A 20,498-nucleotide genomic window follows, 5' to 3' on the forward strand; every position below is an offset into this window, starting at 1 on the left:
CCCTCTGTGGCCAACCCCTGGAAACCTCTAGTCTACTTTCAGTCTGTACAATTTGGCTATTCTAGTTATTTCTTATAAGTAAATTTGTATACTATCTTTTTATGTCTGGTTTTAATCATGTATTACATTTTGAAGGTTCATCATGTTGTGGCATGTATCAGAACTTCATTCCTTTTTATAACTGGATAATACTACACAGTATGAATGAACCACATTTTTAAACGCCATTCATATGTTAATGTACATTTAAGCTGTTTCTACCTTTTCCCTATCTCGAATAACGCTGCTATGAACATTGCTGCCCACAGATGTGTTTGAGTCCCTGCTTTCAATTCTTCGGGTGTATACCTAGGAGTGGAATTGCTGAACCCAGTGGCATTTCTGTGTTGTTTATGGGGAGCTGCGGAACTGGTTTTCATATTATTAAACTCGTTCTCACATTGCATCATTTTATATTCCCATCAGCAATGGGCAGTTGTTCCAATTTCTCCACAGCCGCATCAATACTTATTTCCCCTCTTTCCCTGGTAGATGTAGACTGGTATCGCAAGGTTTTAATTGGAATTTCCCTAGTGAACAGTGACGTTGACATATTAAGTAATTCAATCCTGTTTTTCATGATCCGTTTCCTCCCTATTTCCCCCTCTCCTCTGACCTCTCATCAGTGTACAAACGTGGACTGATACATACTTTCCTAACAGGAAAACTCTCTTCTGTCCACTACCTCCTCAAAGTGTTATCTATTTCCTGAGGCTCCCTGGCTCCTCTTCCCCACTGCCCACCCCAATCAGGTTAAATTCCTTCTTTCACAATCTCCCTTCCACTCCCCAAAGTCAGGGAGAGCCATCTTTCTTCCTGGAATAAACTGCATATTGCATACAGCAAAATCGATCTCCAACAGGATATGGGTACATCCCATTAGGAACAGAGGTAGTATATAATGTGACTTGAGCCTGTCATTTTGGGATTTTCTGCCCCGCTTTCAGCTCAGAAAACAATGTCCTTAACTCCAGTAAGTCTCTTTGAAGGCGCTTCTACTTCAAACCACATTTCTTCCAGGCTTTAAATTATTTGCAAGTTTCATGCTATACTCTGAATTTCCAAGTAGTCAGAGCTCAGGGCAGAGGATGGTTGCATTCCTGTATGGGCCTGACAGAAAATGGGATGCCAGCAAGGAAGATGTCTCAGAAATCTGCATGGGGCCACCAGGGTGTCTGGAATAAAACTAAACTGTGCCTGGTCAGGGTGAGACTTCAAAAGGAGGCAGAAATTATTGCTTTTAGGGCTGAGAACTGACTGGAGGATGATCTGGCAATATTAGACCCACCAGAGTGGGGACACCTCCCTGAACACCTTAGGTGTGGTCGGTGGAGACCCCAGAGAGGCTTCACTAAGGAGTAACAGGGTGGCATATATATATATATATATATATATGGACAGTAAAGAATCCGTCGGCAATGCAGGAGACCTAGGTTCGACTCCTGGTTTGGGAAGATTTCCTTGAGGAAGGCATGGCAACCCACTCCAGTATTCTTGCCTGGAGAAGCCCACGGACAGAGGAGCCTGGTGGGCTACACTTCATGGGGTCGCAAAGAGTCGGACACGACTGAGCGACTAAGCACAGCACCCTAAGTCACACAACACTGCTGAAGCAGGTGGAGGGGTCAGGAGGAAATGAGAGCAGCCCTGGCTCCCTACATTTAGGTTTTGACGGTGTCCTACTGCCCCACAAGGGTTTCCCTACTCCCTGAATTCTCTTCAGGTACTTTATTATTTTCTCGTTAAATAACGGGAGGAATTATACTTTAACAGAATCCTCTATTGAACCGTATTGCTTTTCCAGACACCCCGACTTTGGGAAAATGTGCAGGTGAGGGAGATGAGGAGGACCACGGGCCGCCCACCCCGTCCACGGCTGGCCTCCCTCAGAAGGCCCCGGGCCCAGGCGCAGGCTGGTCTAGGGCCCTCCCAGCGCTCTACGCCGGGGGTAGGTTCTGGCCCAGGCTGTCCCTGCTATCGTTCCAAGGGAATCTAGTTAGTTCTTTTCTCCGGAAACAGACACACTTGAAGGTAGGGAAGCCACTTGTGATCTGAGGTTGCATCCTGAAGAGGGCACCGTCGCCTAGACACAGTGGCGGCGGGAGGAGAGACAGGCTGGAACTTCAGACCCCATGGTGCCCACTGCCCGTGGGCTGACAGTAACTAAGGCAGAGAGCAGCGGGGCGCAGGAGCCCAACGAGACCCCCGGGGGGAATGGGCACTTTCCTCCCTGGCCCGAGTCTGCGTTCCTTTTCACCCAAGGGCTGAATTCCGACTTCCAAGAGCAGCTGCCAGGGGGCGCCCGCGGAGCCCCGCTAGCTGCCTTGGAGGCGTTCCGAGTGAGAGAGCGCAGAGCGGCTGGGACGCCCCGAGGGCCTCCAGGCACCGCAGAGGCTCCTCGGTTCTTCACGCTCTTCCTGGGAAGGTTCAGCCTGGAGCCCCCAGAAGGTTTCCCCCGGCCCCTCTGGGCTTCAGGCACGGGCTCTCCTGTGACGAAGGTCCGCACCCCTCCCCGCCCCTCTCAGAGGTCAAGCCCAGACCCCGGCCGCCGGCGACCAGTCCACGCGGCTCTCCGAGGACCGAGTCCACCCCCGCCCCCCGAAGCCCCTGGCAGTCTCAACTTTTCGCCTATGAAGCCAAATCCCGATCTTTTCCAGGATAGCCCCCAGGTGGCGCAGCCAAACCCGCCGCCAACCCTGATCCTGTCAGATCACGAGCCTGTTTTGCCGTCAGGGGTCGAAGGGTGGGAACGGCTCCCACTCCGGGGAGAGACTCAGGACGCTTCTCCCGGGGAGACCTCCCACGTAGCTCAGACCACCCGGCTCCGCGTAGGGGGTCCAGATGTGAGGTCGAAGCGTCGCCAGCCCCTCACCCGGACAGTTCCCGGGAGAGCCTCCGTTCAGGCCCACAGGGAGACCGCCACCCCTCCGGGACTCCGCGGTCTCGGGGTGGGCGCCAGCTTCCGTGGCTGGTGGCGCCGTGGGAACTACGTTACCCACAATGCCGGATGTCGGGCCCAAGGCATGTAGCCAATGAACGCTCGGAATCAGCGCGTTTCCGCGACCCGAGGATCTGGGCGGGACTTCCGGCGCCTCTGTGGCGGCAGTACGGTGATTGCTCAGTGTACAGCTGCCCCCGGAGACCTTTTGGAGTGTGGACGGAGCCTGGGGGATGAACAGAGCGAGGAGCCTCTAGGGGAGAGGTTGTCCCCCAGCCCAGCGACGAGTCTGCAGGGCTGCGGCGGTAGATGATAATTGTACACAAGTTCGTCTCTGTCGCCTGTCACTTAAAACCCCGCTGCTTTCAGACTCCGATGGCGGCCGCCGCGCTGAGGGACCCGCCTCAGGTAAACGCTCGACCTCCGGGCCCTCACCGTCCTCACCCCACCAGACACTAAAGCCCTGAGTGCGGAGCGCCTACTCGCGTGCCCTCAGCCCGGACCCCCGAGTCCAGGATGGTGAGGCGGTCGTGGGTGGGGCTCTGTGTTTTACAGACAGTGTGATGACGCGTGGGAGAGGGTGACAGGCGGAGGGACAGGTTTATGTGAATTCGCGGAGAATCTTTCCCGTTAGGAATGGGAAGGGGAGGAGTTTTTCTCTCAGGACGCTGGAAACCATGGAGGGATGTGAATACAAGAGGTGTGAGTTAGGCTTTTCAAGTTTTCCAGAAGTTGCTTTTTGAACAGACTGCAAAGGGGATGAAAACACCGAGGTACAGGGAGGTTGACTCTTTATCCAAGATCACACAGTTTAAGAGCACTGAGGTCTCAGAGATAATGAGATACTCATTATACTCAGAGATAATGCAGTTATCTCAGGTCACCTTGCTTCGGGGCTAGACAGAAGTAGAGGGAGGCCTGAGCCTACTGAGCCTGCCATGGTTACATGCCTGTAATGACCTCCCTCTTCCCACAGACTCCCATGAGGACAGAAGTGCTTCGGGACTCTTCAAAGGTGAGCAGAGGATGTTCCAGGCCCTCAATGGTCCTGACCCCACCCTTTGTCTCTGGAATTCTTCCAGACCGTGCAACTGGGCACCCTGAAGAAACCCAAAGCCCACATTCGGTTATCTCTGGGAGACACAATTCAGGAGTCCAAGGGGAATTACCTGACAAGAGGGTGGATGTCCTAACGCCAGGCTCAGAGTTTAGATGGTGTCTCCCTGCCCACATGCCTGTAGTTGGTGAATAGACCGTGATCTTGATACCATAAGAGGAGAGCATGGTACCTGTGGCCCCAAGGCCTGATACTTCCTTCAAGGTGGGGACACTGGGAGGGGAGTTAGCAGGGGATGGATGTCTGGGTGAAGGAACTTGGAATCCTAGGAGAGAAATTGATCATGGAATGATCTGTCCCCCTCATGGCAGGCCTGTGTGACCTTTGAGGACGTGGCCATTTACTTCTCCCAGGAGGAGTGGGGGCTCCTTGATGAAGTTCAGAGACACCTGTACTGCAAGGTGATGCTAGAGAACTTTGCACTGACAGCCTCGATGGGTAAGGCCCTCACCCCAGTGTACTGATCTGGGTCGTACTTTCTGTCCCCCAGAGGCAGCTCTGCTCTTTCCATAGTCAGACTATGGGCTCTGTTTACTTCCCCACTTTCTTGGCATATGTGGTGTGGGTGCCAGTGCTGAGCTGAGTGCACTGCCCCAAGTAGTTCTAAGTCTGTTGCCCAAGCTTGCAGGTGAGGATCTGGGATGTAGGAATTTGGCAGTCAGGCTAAAACAAGGCATCTTACCTTGTTTACCTCACCCTGGCAGAATGAATATCCCAGGTGTCATGACACCTGGTGTCCCAAGTCCTGATTCAATAATTTTAACAATAGGCATATAATATTTGACAAACTGTATATATGATATATAATTTTTAGTGATGTTATATATGGAGTCCTGATGGATGGGATCACAGCATTCAGTTCAGTTCAGTTCTGTTGCTCAGTCATGTCCGACTCTTTGCGACCTGATGAATCACAGCACGCCAGGACTCCCTGTCCATCACCAACTCCTGGAGTTCACTCAAGAGTCGGTGATGCCATCCATCCATTTCATCCTCTGTCATCCCCTTCTCTTCCTGCCCCCAATGCCTCCCAGCATCAGGGTCTTTTCCAATGAGTCAACTCTTCACATGAGGTGGCCAAAGTATTGGAGTTTCAGCTTCAGCATCAGTCCTTCCAATGAACACCCAGGACTGATCTCCTTTAGGATGGACTGGTTGGATCTTGTTGCAGTCCAAGGGACTCTCAAGAGTCTTCTCCAGCACCACAGTTCAAAAGCATCAATTCTTCAGTGCTCAGCTTTCTTCACAGTCCAACTCTCACATCCATACATGACCACTGGAAAAACTATAGCCTTGACTAGACAGATCTTTGTTGGCAAAGTAATATCTCTGCTTTTCAATATACTATCTAGGTTGGTCATAACTTCCCTTCCAAGGTAAGCGTCTTTTAATTTCATGGCCGCAGTCACCATCTGCAGTGATTTTGGAGCCCCAAAATAAAGTCTGACACTGTTTCCAGTTTCCCCATCTATTTCCCATGAAGTGATGGGACCAGATGCCATGATCTTTGTTTTCTGAATGCTGAGCTTTAAGCCAACTTTTTCACTCTCCTCTTTCACTTTCATCAAGAGGCTTTTTAGTTCCTCTTCACTTTCTGCCATAAGGGTGGTGTCATCTGCCTATCTGAGGTTATTGGTATTTCTCCCGGCAATCTTGATTCTAGCTTCTGCTTCTTCCACCCCAGTATTTCTCATGATGTACTCTGCATATAAGTGAAATAAGCAGGGTGACAATATTCAGCCTTGGCATGCTCCTTTTCCTATTTGGAACCAGTCTGTTGTTCCATGTCCAGTTCTAACTGTTGCTTCCTGACCTGCATATAGGTTTCTCAAAAGGCAGGTCAGGTGGCCTGGTATTCCCATCTCTTTCAGAATTTTCCACAGTTTATTGTGATCCACACAGTCAAAGGCTTTGGCATAGTCAATAAAGCAGAAATAGATGTTTTTCTAGAACTCTCTTGCTTTTTCCATGATCCAGCGGATGTTGGCAATTTGATCTCTGGTTTCTCTGCCTTTTCTAAAACCAACTTGAACATCTGGAAGTTCAGGGTTCATGTATTGCTGAAGCCTGGCTTGGAGAATTTTGAGTGTTACTTTACTAGTGTGTGTGATAAGTGCAATTGTGCAGTACTTTGAGCATTCTTTGGCATTGCCTTTCTTTGGGATTGGGATGAAAACTGACCTTTTCCAGTCTTGTGGCCACGAGTTCTAGTAATCCAACATGAGTCACCTTTTCTTTCTTTCTTGCTTTCTTGTTGCACCTCTAGTTCCTGCAAGTTGGAGCTGCTCTGTAGTTGTAGTGGATGGGCATTTCCTTGTGGTGGCTTCTCTTGTTATGGAGCACAGGCTCTAGGGCATGCGTGCTTCAGGTGTTGTGTACATGGGCTCTCTATTTGTGGCACACAGGCTCAGTGATTGTCATGCACAGGCTTAGTTGCCCAGTGGCATGTGGGATCTTAGTTCCAAGACCAGGGAATGACCCCACGTCCCCTGCATTGCAAGACAGATTCGTAACCACCAGACCACCAGAGAGGTCCCTAGCCTGTGATTTTCTTGTGTTGTAGTGTTCTTCTTTGGCTTTGGTATAAGGGTGATACTGGCTTTATAAAATGTGTTCCCTCCTCTTCAGTGTTTGTGTTTTGTTTTGTTTTGAGCATTGGTATTAAATGTAATGTTTCCACTTTCGTTTATAATTTTGAGTCCTCTCTCTTTTTTTTTATTACTCTAGAAGGTTTGTCAATTTTATCTTTTCAAAAAATTCTTAGTTTTCATCTTTTCTATTGTCTTTCTAGTCTCTATTTTATTTCCACTTTAATCTTTATTATTTCCCTCCTTCTGCTAACACTGAGTTCAGTTTGTTCTTCTTTTTTAATCTTTGAAGTGTGAAGGTAGGGTTATTTTAAGATTTTTCTTAGTGTATGTATCTGCTAAAACCTTCCCTTTTAGAACTACTTTTGCTGGGTCCCATAAGTTTTTTATCATATTTTGGTCAGAAAAGAGATTTGATATGATTTCAATTTCCTTAAATTGGTGAAGACTTGTTTTATAGCCTGCTCTATGATCTAATCTGGGGGATTATCCCTGCATTCTTGAGTAGTGTGTATTTTGCTGCTGGTTGATGAAATGTTCTGTATATGTCTGTTAGGTCTATTTGATTTATAGTGTTTAAGTCCAGTGTTTCTCTGGCCATGAAGGTTTCTTAAGATATCTAAATGTTGTATTATACAGAAAGTTAAAAGAAAAACAAAACATGATGAATACTCTCCTACCATAATCAGCATAATTCACAAATATTTCTCTTCTTTCAGTTTGTTTGCATGAAACACAGACTAAAGAGACACCTTCTGAGCAAAACGTTTCTCTAGAAGCTTTGTCACAGGTCAGGACTCCAAAGGTAGGTCCATTCACCGAGAATGCTCACCCCTGTGAGAAATGTGTCCCAATCCTGAAAGACATTTTGTACCCTGCTGATTTACCAGGGCAGAAACCATACTTTACTGGGGCATCTGCAAACCTACAACAGCTTCAGAAGCATTTCACTACAGAGAAAAGTGACGTGGATAAGGCAGCATTTGTAAAAAGCTGCATAGTCCAGGTGTCAGGGAATCCCTTCACCTGTAGGAAGGTTGGAATGGACTTACCAGGTACAGTGGGTCTCCTCCAGCACCAGATCACTTCCAATGGTGAGAAACCCAACAAAATCACCAAGTTTGGGGAGACTTTTAATGGTAGAAAAAGTCATTACAAATTGCGTGAATGTGGGAAAGCTACCAGCCACAAACACAATCTTGTTTACCACCTAAGAGTCTCTGCTAGAAAAAGAGTTTATGAGTTTAGCAAATATGGGAAAGCCATGCACTGTAAGTACTCACTTGTTCAGCTCCAGAGAGTCCGCACTGGAGAAAGGTCTTATGAGTGCAGTGAATGTGGAAAATCTTTTAGGCAACGAGCCACTCTTATTATACACCAGAGAGTTCACACTGGAGAAAGGCCTTATAAATGTGGTGAGTGTGGAAAGTCCTTTAGTCAGTGCTCCAATCTTATTGAACACTGCAGAATTCACAGTGGAGAGAGGCCTTTTGAGTGTGAGGAATGTGGGAAAACCTTTGGGTGCAAATCCAATCTTGTTCGGCACCGGAGAACCCACACTGGAGAAAAGCCTTATGAATGCAGCGAATGTGGGAAATTCTTTAGACAAAGCTTCACCTTGGTTCAACATCGGAGAATTCACACCACAGCAAGGCCTTATGTCTGTGTCCAGTGTGGGAAATCCTTTAGCCAAAGAGCCACTCTCATTCGACACCAGCGAGTTCACACTACTGAAAGGCCTTATGAGTGTGGGGAATGTGGGAAAGCTTTTGGATCCAAATCCAAACTTGAGCGACACAACAGAAGTCACACTGGAGAAAAGCCTTATGAGTGTGCTGAATGTGAAAAATCTTTCAGACAGAGTTACAGCCTCGTTGAACACCAGCGTATTCACAGTAGAACAAGGCCTTTTGAGTGTGGCCAGTGTGGGAAGTCCTTTAGCAGAAGAGCCATCTTCACTAAACACCAGAGAATTCACACTGGAGAAAGGCCTTATAAATGTGGTGAATGTGGGAAATCCTTTAGTCGAAGCACAAGCCTTATTCAGCACTGCAGTATTCACACTGGAGCCAGGCCTTATGAATGTGGGCAGTGTGGGAAATCCTTTAGGCAAAAGTCTGTTCTCATTCAACACCAGGTAGTTCACACTGGAGAAAGGCCTTACGAATGCAGTAAATGTGGCAAATCCTTTAGTCAACGTTCCAGCCTCAATCTCCACCGAAAATTTCACACTGTGGAGTGGCTCCATGAATGCAGGAAATATGGGAAATCCTTTACTCCAAACAGCTAACATTGTTTAGCACCAAGTAATGGTGACTTCATCCATGAAGTTAAAAGACGCTTACTCCTTGGAAGAAAAGTTATGAGCAACCTAGATAGCATATTGAAAAGCAGAGACATTACTTTGCCAACAAAGGTCCGTCTAGTCAAGGCTATGGTTTTTCCTGTGGTCATGTATGGATGTGAGAGTTGGACTGTGAAGAAAGCTGAGCACCGAAGAATTGATGCTTTTGAAGTGTGGTGTTGGAGAAGACTCTTGAGAGTCCCTTGGACTTCAAAGAGATCCAACCAGTCCATTCTGAAGGAGATCAGCCCTGGGATTTCTTTGGAAGGAATGATGCTAAAGCTGAAACTCCAATACTTTGGCCACATCATGCGAAGAGTTGACTCATTGGAAAAGACTCTGATGCTGGGAGGGATTGGGGGCAGGAGAAGGAGACAACAGAGGATGAGGTGGCTGGATGGCATCACTGACTCGATGGACATGAGTCTGGGTGAACTCTGGGAGTTGGTGATGGACAGGGAGGCCTGGCGTGCTGTGATTCATGGGGTCACAAAGAGTCAGACACGACTGAGCGACTGAACTGAACTGAACTGAATCCACACTTTGAGAAAGATCTTAGAGCTGAAGAATGTGCTCCCTCCTTTTTCATTATAACAGCACTAGACAGCTTTTGTAAGGGAGCCATTTGCCTGAAATTGAACCTCATACTTGCAAACATCTAATGACTTAAAATTCTCAATGAGTTCCAGGTGTCTGTGAGGCTTACAGGAGCTACATTCCATGTTCTAAACTCCCCAGGGCCGTCATCAGAGTTACATCACTGCCAGTTTCTTGGTAGAACCCATCTCACCTCTTCCTTGTACAGTATTTCATTAGTCACTCTGATTTGCTGACACAAGGGTGATGTCGGTGTGCCCTAATGTTCCCTGGAGGAAATCTTGAGTAGTATGTGCCCTTACATTTTCCTATTTCAATTGATTAAGTATGAATTTGACCTTCGAATTCGTTGGTTTCACTTGATATTTGTGGTTGGTTTTCCTGCCTCCAGGTCACCAGTTTGGAATTGCCCCCTATTTCTCTGGTTTGTGCAGCAATAAAGGTCTTATTGTTTAATCTACCTTTGATCTTGGGGTTGTATTCACTGTGGAGGTGGGTGGAAAACAGAAGTGGCCTGTTTGTTTGAAAGGATGGACAGCTTTCATGGGTGCTCAGCTTTATGTGCCTCAGCAGGGATGATAATGATAGGAGAGTATAATTTTATTCCAGTTTTAACCTAATATGAATTCCTCCTCAAGGTCTCTTAGGAACTAAAGCAGTGTTTTGTTTAGTTCCTAAATGTGTGACCTGGAATATATGACCTAATGTGTGATCTGGAAGCTTACATATTGTGTGACCAATAGGTTCCCCCTGGGGCTTCCTAGGTGGCGCAGTGGTGAAGAACCTGCCTGCCAATGCAGGAGACACAAGAGATGCAGGTTCAATCCCTGGATTGGGAAGATCCCCTGAAGTAGGAAATGGCAACCCACTCCAGTATCCTTGCCTGGGAATCCCGTGGACAGAAGAACCTGGCGGGCTATAGCCCATGGTGTCACAAAGTCAGACACAACTGATTGACTAGGCAACACAGCATATGTAGGTTACCCTGAGGAATGGTCACTCGTTCCAGCAAGCTCCAGGGCCTTTGGGAATGTCATGAATTTGTTTTCATATTCCCAGAGGGTATCCCTTAATGCTCAGCACTGTTGAGGGGAAGCGTTCCACCAGGTTCTACAAAGGAGCCAAATGTCCTGGAGTTCATAATTCTGTGGACTAGTATCCCTCCTCAGACATCAGGATCCAGGTTTCAACCTTAATTGGTACTGAAATTCTGTTGTTGAGTCACTAAATCATGCCCCACTCTTTTGCGACCCCATGGATTGTAGCCTGACAGGCCCCTCTGCCCGTGGGATTTCCCTGGCAAGAATATTGGGTTCCCATTTCCCCCTCCAGGGGATCCTCCCAACCCAGGAATTGAACCTGAGTCAATTATGTCTCCTGCATTGTCAGACAGATTCTTTACCACTGAGCCACCAGGGAACCCCCTGAAATTGTGGGTGTGATTAATAATCAGTGGAGGCGCCTGCATCAAATTAAATGGAATATGCCTCTTCTCATGTGCATCCATAAATCTCCCAGTGACTATGGCTGTGTGGAATCACAGCCCTTCCAGAGCTGTGTATCTCCTATAGCTGAATTTATTGTTGGCAACGTAATCTAAAGGTTTTGTGAATCCCCATTGTCTTTCTGGGCTGGCCACCTCCAGGTCATTGCTGTACAGACAGGGAAATGAGAACAGAGAATGGAAATCCTGCTGTCCAGGAATGTGGCTTTTGTGGTCCATCCAGTGGTCCTGTTGTCCCAGACTGGAACAGCCTCTGTTGCTTGCCAGTATTTCCTGCACTGGTTCAGAGCTACCCTTCTCCAGGAATGGGGAAAAATAGGGTGGAGTTAGTATTGAGTTGAGAGAAGGCAATGGCAACCCACTCCAGTACTCTTGCCTGGAAAATCCCATGGACAGAGGAGCCTGGTAGGCTGCAATCCATGGGGTCGCTAAGAGCCAGGCACGACTGAGCGACTTCACTTTCACTTTTCACTTTCATGCAATGGAGAAGGAAATGGCAACCCACTTCAGTGTTCTTGCCTGGAGAATCCCAGGGACGCCAGAGCCTGGTGGGCTGCCGTCAATGAAGTCGCACAGAGTCGGACACGACTGAAGCGACTTAGCAACAGCAGTATTGAGTTGTTAAACCTTCTGGTTTCCAGAAAGAGTGGGAAGTCTGGGTTTTGTTTTGTTTTTTTTTAATTTTGAACCATTTTTAAAAGAAATTTTATTGAGGCATAATTGACATACAGTATACATATTTAAGGTATATAGTTTGAAAAGTTTTGCTATAATATAAAGTCATAAAACCATCAGAATCACGATGATGAACACAACCTTGATTTACCTCATGTCCTTTTACAATCTCTCGTTGTCCTTCCCAAGCCAATAGAATGCCACTACCTTCAACAGTAACTTAGTTTGCGTTGTCTAGGATTTATGTTTATCCATCCATCTGCTAATGTGCAGTTGGGTTGTTTCCAGTTTGGTGTTGTTAGAAATAAAGTTCCAATGAACATAAGCATACAATTCTTTTATGAATATGTGTTTTAGTTCTCTTGTGCCAGGACCTCAGAATATGTGAATTGCAAACTGCCAAATTGTGATCTAAACTGGTTGGATCCTTCTGTGTTCCCATCAACAGTATATGAGAGCTCCTGTTCTTCCCCATCCTGCCGATACTCAGTATTGTCACTCTGTTTAATTTCAGCTGTCTTGGTGGGGTGTAATGGCATCTCACTGTAGTTTTTTAACTGTAGTTCTCTGATGTTTCATGATGTCAAGCACTTTTTTCCTGTTTATTTGTCACTTGTATATCTTCTTTAATGACTATTAATACCAGTTGCTTATTTTGAAATGGATGTTGACTGATGTTTTCCTTTTTATTAATAAATAAAAGACATTTGTCGAACAAAGATGTGCTGGAACTTCACTTACTCTTCCGCAGTGATGTGTCATCTTTACTAAAAGGAAATACTGTTTTTGATGCTATTGAGCGAGTCATTTCCTAGGCAGGTTGATAGGGAGTCTAGGGGTCCCCAAGGAGAGAGGGGTCTGGAATTCTCAAGGAGGAAGAAAGGACAAACTTTTTTTCTTTCTCCACATTCCTTAGGATTATATAACAATCATGTATCCTGCCTAAGGACAGTCTCTGGATTAAACCTTCTGTTATCTTAAAATGTAAATTATGGGAGTAGACCTGGTTTTTACAAGGATGTATCCTGCCTGAGGACAGTGTTATCTTAAAATGTAAATTACTGTCTGATGAGGTCTTTACAACCTCCAGACATTCTTTGGATTATATAACTTCATTGTTAACACTAGCAAGCAGGTACTCTTTCTGCCCCCTTCTGATGCCTATGTCAGAAGCTTTCTCTGTCTCCTTTATACTTTAATAAAACTTTATTCCACAAAAGCTTTGAGCAGTCAAGCCTCATCTCTGGCCCTGGATTGAATTCTTCTCTTCCGGGGGCCAAGAATCCCAGTGTCTTCGCGTGATTCAACAACAACCTTTCATCCTGGGGGCTCATCCGGGATCCTTCAGGACAAGGTAAGGATGCTTGGAGCTTTAGTTCTTTGTTCTCTTAGCGAACACGTTTTCTGCTGTGCTTTACGAACTCTACCGTGTGCTTGTGTGAATGAATGGCATGCCCTGCGTGAAGCAAGTAAGGAGCCCTGCTCTGCGGTTCCACGGTGATCTCATACGGCTTATGGCAGAAACCTGTCGGGGCGTTATACCGACCTGCCAATGCCAAAGGCACCCAATATCTCCTTCGGGAACCGACCAGAAATGGGCAAAGCGTGTGGACCGAACTCTCCTTTTTCGGTCTCTTTGACCATTTCATAACTCCTTGGGAATTAGAAGTACTAACCTAATCTATCGGATCATAGACTTTCAAGGGACTTGTGATCTATACTGTTACTGTGTACTGCAGCTTAGGTCCCAAACTTGGACTGGTATTCAAGAAAGCGCCTAGCCTCGCTAGGAATCGAAAGTTCAGAAACTAGATGGAGCTCTAGCTCCAAGAATATCTCTGAGGTTAAAGGTTACTCAGATTGGGACTGCGATGGGTTTTTTTTTTCTTTGGTAACGCCGGCTTTTAGTGGATCAGAGGAGGCTGTTATACTGGTGTGGTGATGCTTGGAAAGAACATCTCAGTTTTATGTTCCTGTCGGTCTTATTGTAGTCAGGAAATACTCAGGGTCATTCACAGGCACTCAGGTGATGAATGTTTCCCCTAGTAGTCTTAGCTTGGGAGGCATTCTGGAAGGTTACTCTGATTCACCCCTGGTGACATCAGAGGCAAGCAAGGTGAAGAGCTGGATGTCAAGTAGGGGTGCTATCAAGTCTACCCCTGGTACATCCCCACCCCATCTCGGTGGTAGAACCGGGAGGGACGTGGACTGCGCCTGCGTCGGTAAGGGACAGACTAAGTCCGACCAGGAAGGAAAAGCTTTTGGTGTAACGTCTGTCTACACCCCCATCTAGAGCAGGGAGGGATGCCTCCAGTAGAAAAAATGGCGCTGGTCGCTTTTTTTCTCTCTTACAGATGGGAGCTAACAATTCCAGCCTCACTCCTTTGAACTGTATCCTGAAAAACTGGGATAGATTTTAATCCCCAGGGCTTAAAGAAGACACACCTGGTCTTCCTATGTGATACTGCATGGCTATGGTATCCATTGGAGGATGGCGAACGGTGGCCAGTTGGAGGGTCTCTTAAGTATAATACTGTTGTACAATTAGACCGGTTCTGTAATGAACAAGGGAAATGGGTAGAAGTAGCATATGTGTTGCCCTTTTTCTCTCTGCAAAACATGCCCGACTTATGTCCTAAGGGTATAGATTTGGGCGTGAAACCTTCAGCTCCCTCCTGTCCTCTTACTTTGCCCCCGTACCTGGAAATCCAAACTGAGATTCAGACTGCCCACATGGAAGGGGAGGTCCAAACATTTCCTGTCTCAGTACGACCTCAGACTACTCTGGTTTCAGTAGAAACTCAGACCATCGAAGTAAGAGATGAGATGGAGGACAGGAGACAAAGAGAAGAGGAAAAACAAGTTTCTCCAATCTATCCCTGGGATCATATACGCAGAGCAGCCAGAGAGACTGAGGAACAGCCACACAAGCTGTTGCGTCTTTATGAAACACCCACCGGGAGAAATAATCAGTCTGTGAGAGTTAATAAGCCTTTTTCTTGTCAAGAAATACAAAGAATCAAGGAGGATCTGGGAGACTATTTAGAGGACCCAGAAAAATATATTAGAGCTTTTAAAGGTGTTACTCTGCTTTATGACCTCACTTGGAAGGATGTGATGTATATCTTGGGACAAACGCTGACTCCCGAGTCAAGGACTCGCGTTTTGGGAAATGCGGTTGCTTATGGAGATGAGTGGCTTGGTAATGAATCAGTAGGGAAGAGGGAGAACGGGATAGCGGCCCTCCCCACTGGGAATCAGGCGGTCCCAACTGTAGAACCAGACTGGGACCACAACACAGCTAAAGGAAGATGGGATCAGAGTCATTTTGTTAGATGTATTCTTGAAGGACTTAGGCAGGCGCGTTCTAAGCCTTTAAACTACGGCAAATTGGCAGACATAGAACAGGAGGAGAAAGAAGCTCCTGGTAAATTCCTAGGTAGACTGAGAGAAGGCCTTCGCAGATTCACTGAGATTGATCCCGAAAATGAAGAGGGAAAAGTGATCTTAAAGGATAGATTTCTCACTCAGTCAGCTCCAGATATCCGCTGTAAGCTATTAAAACGGGCGTGTAGACCAAATCAGTCTTTAGATACTCCGTTACAACTGGCTCAGACAGTCTATTATGGTAGGGAATACGAGGAAAAGAAAGGCAAAAAAAGACAAAGGAAAAGGCGGAAGCCTTCGCCATGGCTATGAAAAACGTTCTTAAACAGCCTGAGAAAAATGCCCAGAGGGGCCCAGGTGAAAAGGGATGGGCTGGCTATTACTGTGGAAAGGAGGGGATTGCCCTCAGGCATCTAAGCCACCCCCGGCTCCAAGTCCGGTCTGCAAAGGACCACACTGGAAGAGACTACTCCCAGAGGCGTAGGTCTCCCGGATCGGACTCTCAAGACAATCAGGACTGAAGATGCCCGGGGGTCCCCACACAAGCTCCCATCCTAATAACACCTGAGGAACCCCGGGTATTAATAATTGTGGGGGGCCAATCCGTCGATTTCCTTTTAGATACTGGGGCAAAACTTACTCTGTGCTTACTGAAGCCCCTGGCCCACTTTCTTCCCGATCCGCTTCCGTAATGGGACTGTCTGGACAAGCCAAAAGGTATTATTTCAGTTATTCTTTATCTTGCAACTGGGAGTCTGTGCTGTTTTCACACGAATTTCTGATTGTGCCAGAATCTCCCTCACCCCTTTTGGGAAGGGATATACTGAGCAAGGTCCACGCCTCTGTTTTCATGAATATGGAGTCCTCCCTTTCTCTCCCTTTAGTTGAACAAAATGTAAATCCTAGAGTATGGGCTGATGGAAAATCTGTGGGTCGAGCACAAAATGCTATTCCTGTAGTTGTTAAGCTCAAAGACCCGCATGTATTCCCACATAAGAAGCAGTATCCATTGAAACCTGAGGTTAAGGAAGGGTTAAAACCCATCATCGAAAATTTAAAGGAGCAGGGACTATTAATTCCCTGTAACAGTCCTTGCAACGCTCCTATTTTGGGTATAAAGAAATCGAATGGTAAATGGAGACTAGTTCAAGATTTACAAATAATAAATGAGGCTGTAGTTCCTTTACACCCCGTGGTGCCTAATCCTTATACTCTATTGTCTGAAATTCCTGAAAGGGCCAAATATTTCTCAGTAATTGATTTTAAGGATGTCTTCTATTCAGTGCCTTTGGCGGAAGAAAGTCAATTTCTATTTGCTTTTGAAGACCCTACACAGCTAGCTTTTCAGTTAACCTGGACAGTTTTGCCTCAGGGATTTTGTGACAGTCCTCACTTGTTTGGACAAAGTTTGTCACGGGATCTACAAAACTTTAATAGCTCTGAAGCAGTGGTGTTACAATATGTAAATGATATTTTGCTCTGTGCTGAGACAGAGGAAACTTGTTCGTGAGCCTCAGAAGATTTCTTAAACTTTCTGGCAGGCTGTGGTTACAAGGCATCAAGAGAAAAGGCTCAGCTTTGTCAACAATCAGTTAGATATCTGGGCCTAATCATATCAGAAGGGAGTAGGGCCATAGGCCCTGAGAGAATTAAACCTATACTAAATCATCCCCTACCTATGACTTTAAGACAATTGAGAGGATTTTGGGGAATCACAGGTTACTGTCGCATTTGGATTGCGGGCTATTGGGAACTTGCCCGGCCTTTATATAAACTTATAGCTGAAACTCAGCAGGCCCAAACCAACAAACTGATTTGGTCTCCAGAAACTCAAAAGGCTTTTAAGGTTCTTCAGACTGCTCTCCTGCAAGCTCCAGCTCTGAGCTTGCCCACAGGCTCAGAATTTAATTTGTTTGTCACTGAAAGAAAAGATGTGGCATTGGGAGTTTTGACACAACCCCGAGGGCCTCACCAGCAACCTATTGCTTATCTAAGCAGAGAATTAGATGTAGTTTCACGTGGGTGGCCCCACTGCCTAAGAGTAATTGGGACAGCGGCCTTATTAGCACCTGAAGCTTTAAAAATAATTAATGGATGAAACCTTACTGTACTGACTTCTCATGATGTGAGTGGGATATTAAATTCTAAGTTTAATATTTGGATGACAGACATTAGGCTTAAGTATCAGTCATTGTTGTTAGAAGGACCAGTAACTAAGCTTAAAGTTTGTGGAAATTTAAATCCTGCCACTTTCCTTCCTGAGAAGGAAAATGAAACACTTGATCACGATTGTTGTCAATTCCTAACTTTAAACAATGCAGCTCGGGAGGATGTCCAGATTTGGAAATCTACATCAGCAGGTTTCACGGTGTTCCTTGAAGTCTTAAAAAGTGAAAGTGAAAGTCAATCAGTCCTGTATGACTCTTTGCGACCCCATGGACTGTAACCTGCCAGACTCCACTGTCCATGGAATTCTCCAGGCCAGAATCCTGGAGTGGGTAACCTTTCCCTTCTCCAGGGAATCTTCCCAACCCGGGGATCGAATCCAAGTTTCCGCATTGCAGGCAGATTCTTTGCCAGCTGAGCCACCAGGGAAGCCCAAGAATACTGGAGTGGGTAGACTATCCCTTCTCCAGGGGATCTTCCCGACCCCAGGAATCGAACAGGGGTCTCAGACATTGCAGGTGGATTCTTTACCAGCTGAGCTACCGTGGTGTCCTGAGAGCGGTCAATTTCAGGGGTTCACGGTATCCTAACTCCGTTGCTTAAACATTCCCATGATAGGGAAGCGGCAAGGAGGCCGCAGAAATGCCGGGACCCGCCCGCCACCCTTCGATCGCCGCAAAGGTTTCCGTGACGTAGGGGCTCATTCATAAAACGCTGTTATAAACTTAGGCGCCGGCGACTGGTTCTTGCCAACCGCACTGCGAGCAGCCCAGCCGTGGGCGGAAAGGCGAGACCGCCCGCCGCCCCCGGGCTCCGCCCCCGAATTCCTCCGACCTGTCACCACGTGGCGTCCTCCTGCTTCGCCTGCGCCGGCGGGACCAAGACAGTCTCTCTTGATGCCGTTCCCTGGCTGACTTCCACCGCGGGCTCTCCAGACCACGCTCAGGAAGGTTGGGCTAGAGGGGCCGGCAGCTTGGGGGTCACTCCTTCGCTGGGAAGGGAGGCTTCTCGGAGCGCTGGACGTGCTGGAGGCGCGCGCACTGTTGTCCCAGTGAGAACGGTCCCTTCCTCGCGCCGGCTCTTTCTGAGCGCTTCGGCCCTTGGCTCGGTGGCTGGTGTCCGACGAGAGCCGATCAAACGGGTGCCAAACGGACTCCTCACTGGAGGCCGGCTCCCCGAGGGGACAGCAGAAAGCGGCCATCCTCTCTCCGACGGCCCCCCGGAGCAGGCCGGAGGGGCGGGTGTGGGAAGTTCATTGATAAAAAGCGAGTTCCTTCAGGTGACTCTAGGGGGCTCCTGTGTCAGTGCAGAAGTCGGGTATGCTTATAAACAACCCCTGCGACTGCGTTCCTAGTATTCCCTCAGTATCCCTGGCTCGAAAGAGGGCCGATGCCGATGACTCAGCTGGTAAAGAATCCGCCTGCGGATGCAGGAGACACAGAGGAAGTTTCCATCCGTGGGTCGGTAGGATGCACTGAAAGAAAAAATGGCAACCCACTCTAGTATTCTTGCCTGAAGCATCCCATGGACAGAGGAGCCTGACCGGCTACAGTCTATGGAGACCAGCACCTGGGGGTGGGGGGCTGCTAACAAACCAGAAGAGTGGGGGTCCCCTAGATGAGTGCTATTACTGGGGATCAGGGCAGTGTACACAGGTAACAGTCATGAGGGGATTTCATTGGTGTGTTGGAATATCACTAGGTCACAGGGGGAGATAAGGGAAGCTTGAATTGGGGCCACAGCTGCATCGCTCTTGTGTATCTGGTCACCCGGGCGGGGTTCCTACAGCCAGTCTGCGGGAACGCTGAGGCAGAATATTTAACTTAAATATTTTATAATACAAACATATATTACCATATGTAAAATAGACAGCCACTGGGAATTTGCTTTATGACTTAGAGAACTCAAACCTGTGTTCTGTGACAACCTAGAGGGGTGAGATAGGATGGAAAGAGGGAAGTTCAAGCCAGAGGGGCCATACGTATACCTATGGCCGATTCATGTTGATGTATGGCAGAAACCAACACAATATTGTAAAGCAATTATCCTTCCATTAAAAATAAATTTTAAAAATTTAAAAGTTTATGTTACAAGGGTCTTAAAAGACAAGACGCAGAAAACACAACAGGGACGCCTTCAGGAACATTCCATGCCTCGCCTCCTTCACTAGAGCCTCTGCAGTTCCTCCGCCAGCTCTTCTCCAGACCTCTGGGCCCCAGGGTCCTCTGGAGACACCTTTCTCCTGGAGGGATGCTGAAAAAGAACTACCCAGAAGCCTCTGCTACGTTTGGGAGCGCCAGGCTGATGACGTCAATGAGAGGGGCGTTGCCGGCTCGCGTGGTCTGAGGCCGGACTTCCTGCGCCGCCAGAGCAGGATTTTCCTTTCGAGGCTGGTGTCCCCGCACTCGCTAGGATCTGTAAACGGGATTTGGGTTGCTATTTCCACTCCAGGGGACCTTCCTGACTCAAGGGTCGAACCCGCGACTACTGCATTGGTAAGCGAATTCTTTTTTGTCAGTGATTGGGACGCGGTGTAAAAGGGAGAGGAAGTGTCTTCTAGAATCCCCCTGACACCATGCCGCTGGTGTGGAAGGACTCGTAGGGCAAAGCGCACACCCCACAGTCCGGAGACCGTTCTGTATGTCTCAGCCACACTCCTTCCCAAGTATAGGACCTTGAGCAACTTTCCCTGCTGCCCTTGGCTTTTATATTAAAGTTCCTCCAACTGGATTGAAAGAACTAGAAAACGCGCATGAGCTACCTGACGTGTATTCCCGTGTCCAGTGCGGTCCAGGGAGCATCACTCTGGCTCTCTTTTCATGGAGGTGCCTCCTGAGCCCATGTTGGTGGCAGAGGCTCATCCCTGGGGGAATCTGACCCTTGGGCTTCCGTGTCCTGTATCCTCTATAAAGATAAGGACTGGGATGGGGAAGAACAGCAGTTGTCTGCAGCACTTTGGGGACTGCTGTTCTACTAGGACAGAGGTGTAAGGACAGTCCAGGAGCCCAGGCCAAGGAATTTACCTTTCAGTTTACAGCCAGTGAATCTAGCTTCCCCCTGACAGTCGTAAATCTATCTTCCTGTTTGTGGTTTGGTTGTATTTGACAAGTGAGTCTGTTCAAATGGTCAGGTATGATGGTGTA

The 20,498-nt window shown here is 47.4% G+C and overlaps 1 protein-coding gene across 1 annotated transcript; it reads left to right on the forward strand.

The window, feature by feature from the left end:
• The first annotated feature begins 3,115 nt into the window (after window positions 1-3,115).
• ZNF416 (zinc finger protein 416) lies at window positions 3,116-10,084 on the forward strand. The gene is made up of 4 exons (XM_027514003.1): window positions 3,116-3,385; window positions 3,954-3,992; window positions 4,406-4,532; window positions 7,402-10,084. Exons 1-4 carry the CDS (start codon window positions 3,287-3,289, stop codon window positions 8,970-8,972), a joined length of 1,836 nt encoding a protein of 611 aa, XP_027369804.1. The 5' UTR covers window positions 3,116-3,286; the 3' UTR covers window positions 8,973-10,084.
• The last annotated feature ends 10,414 nt before the right edge of the window (window positions 10,085-20,498 follow it).

The sequence above is a fragment of the Bos indicus x Bos taurus genome, chromosome 18 (assembly GCF_003369695.1).
Source record: "Bos indicus x Bos taurus breed Angus x Brahman F1 hybrid chromosome 18, Bos_hybrid_MaternalHap_v2.0, whole genome shotgun sequence".
Classification (NCBI taxonomy): Eukaryota; Metazoa; Chordata; class Mammalia; order Artiodactyla; family Bovidae; genus Bos; species Bos indicus x Bos taurus.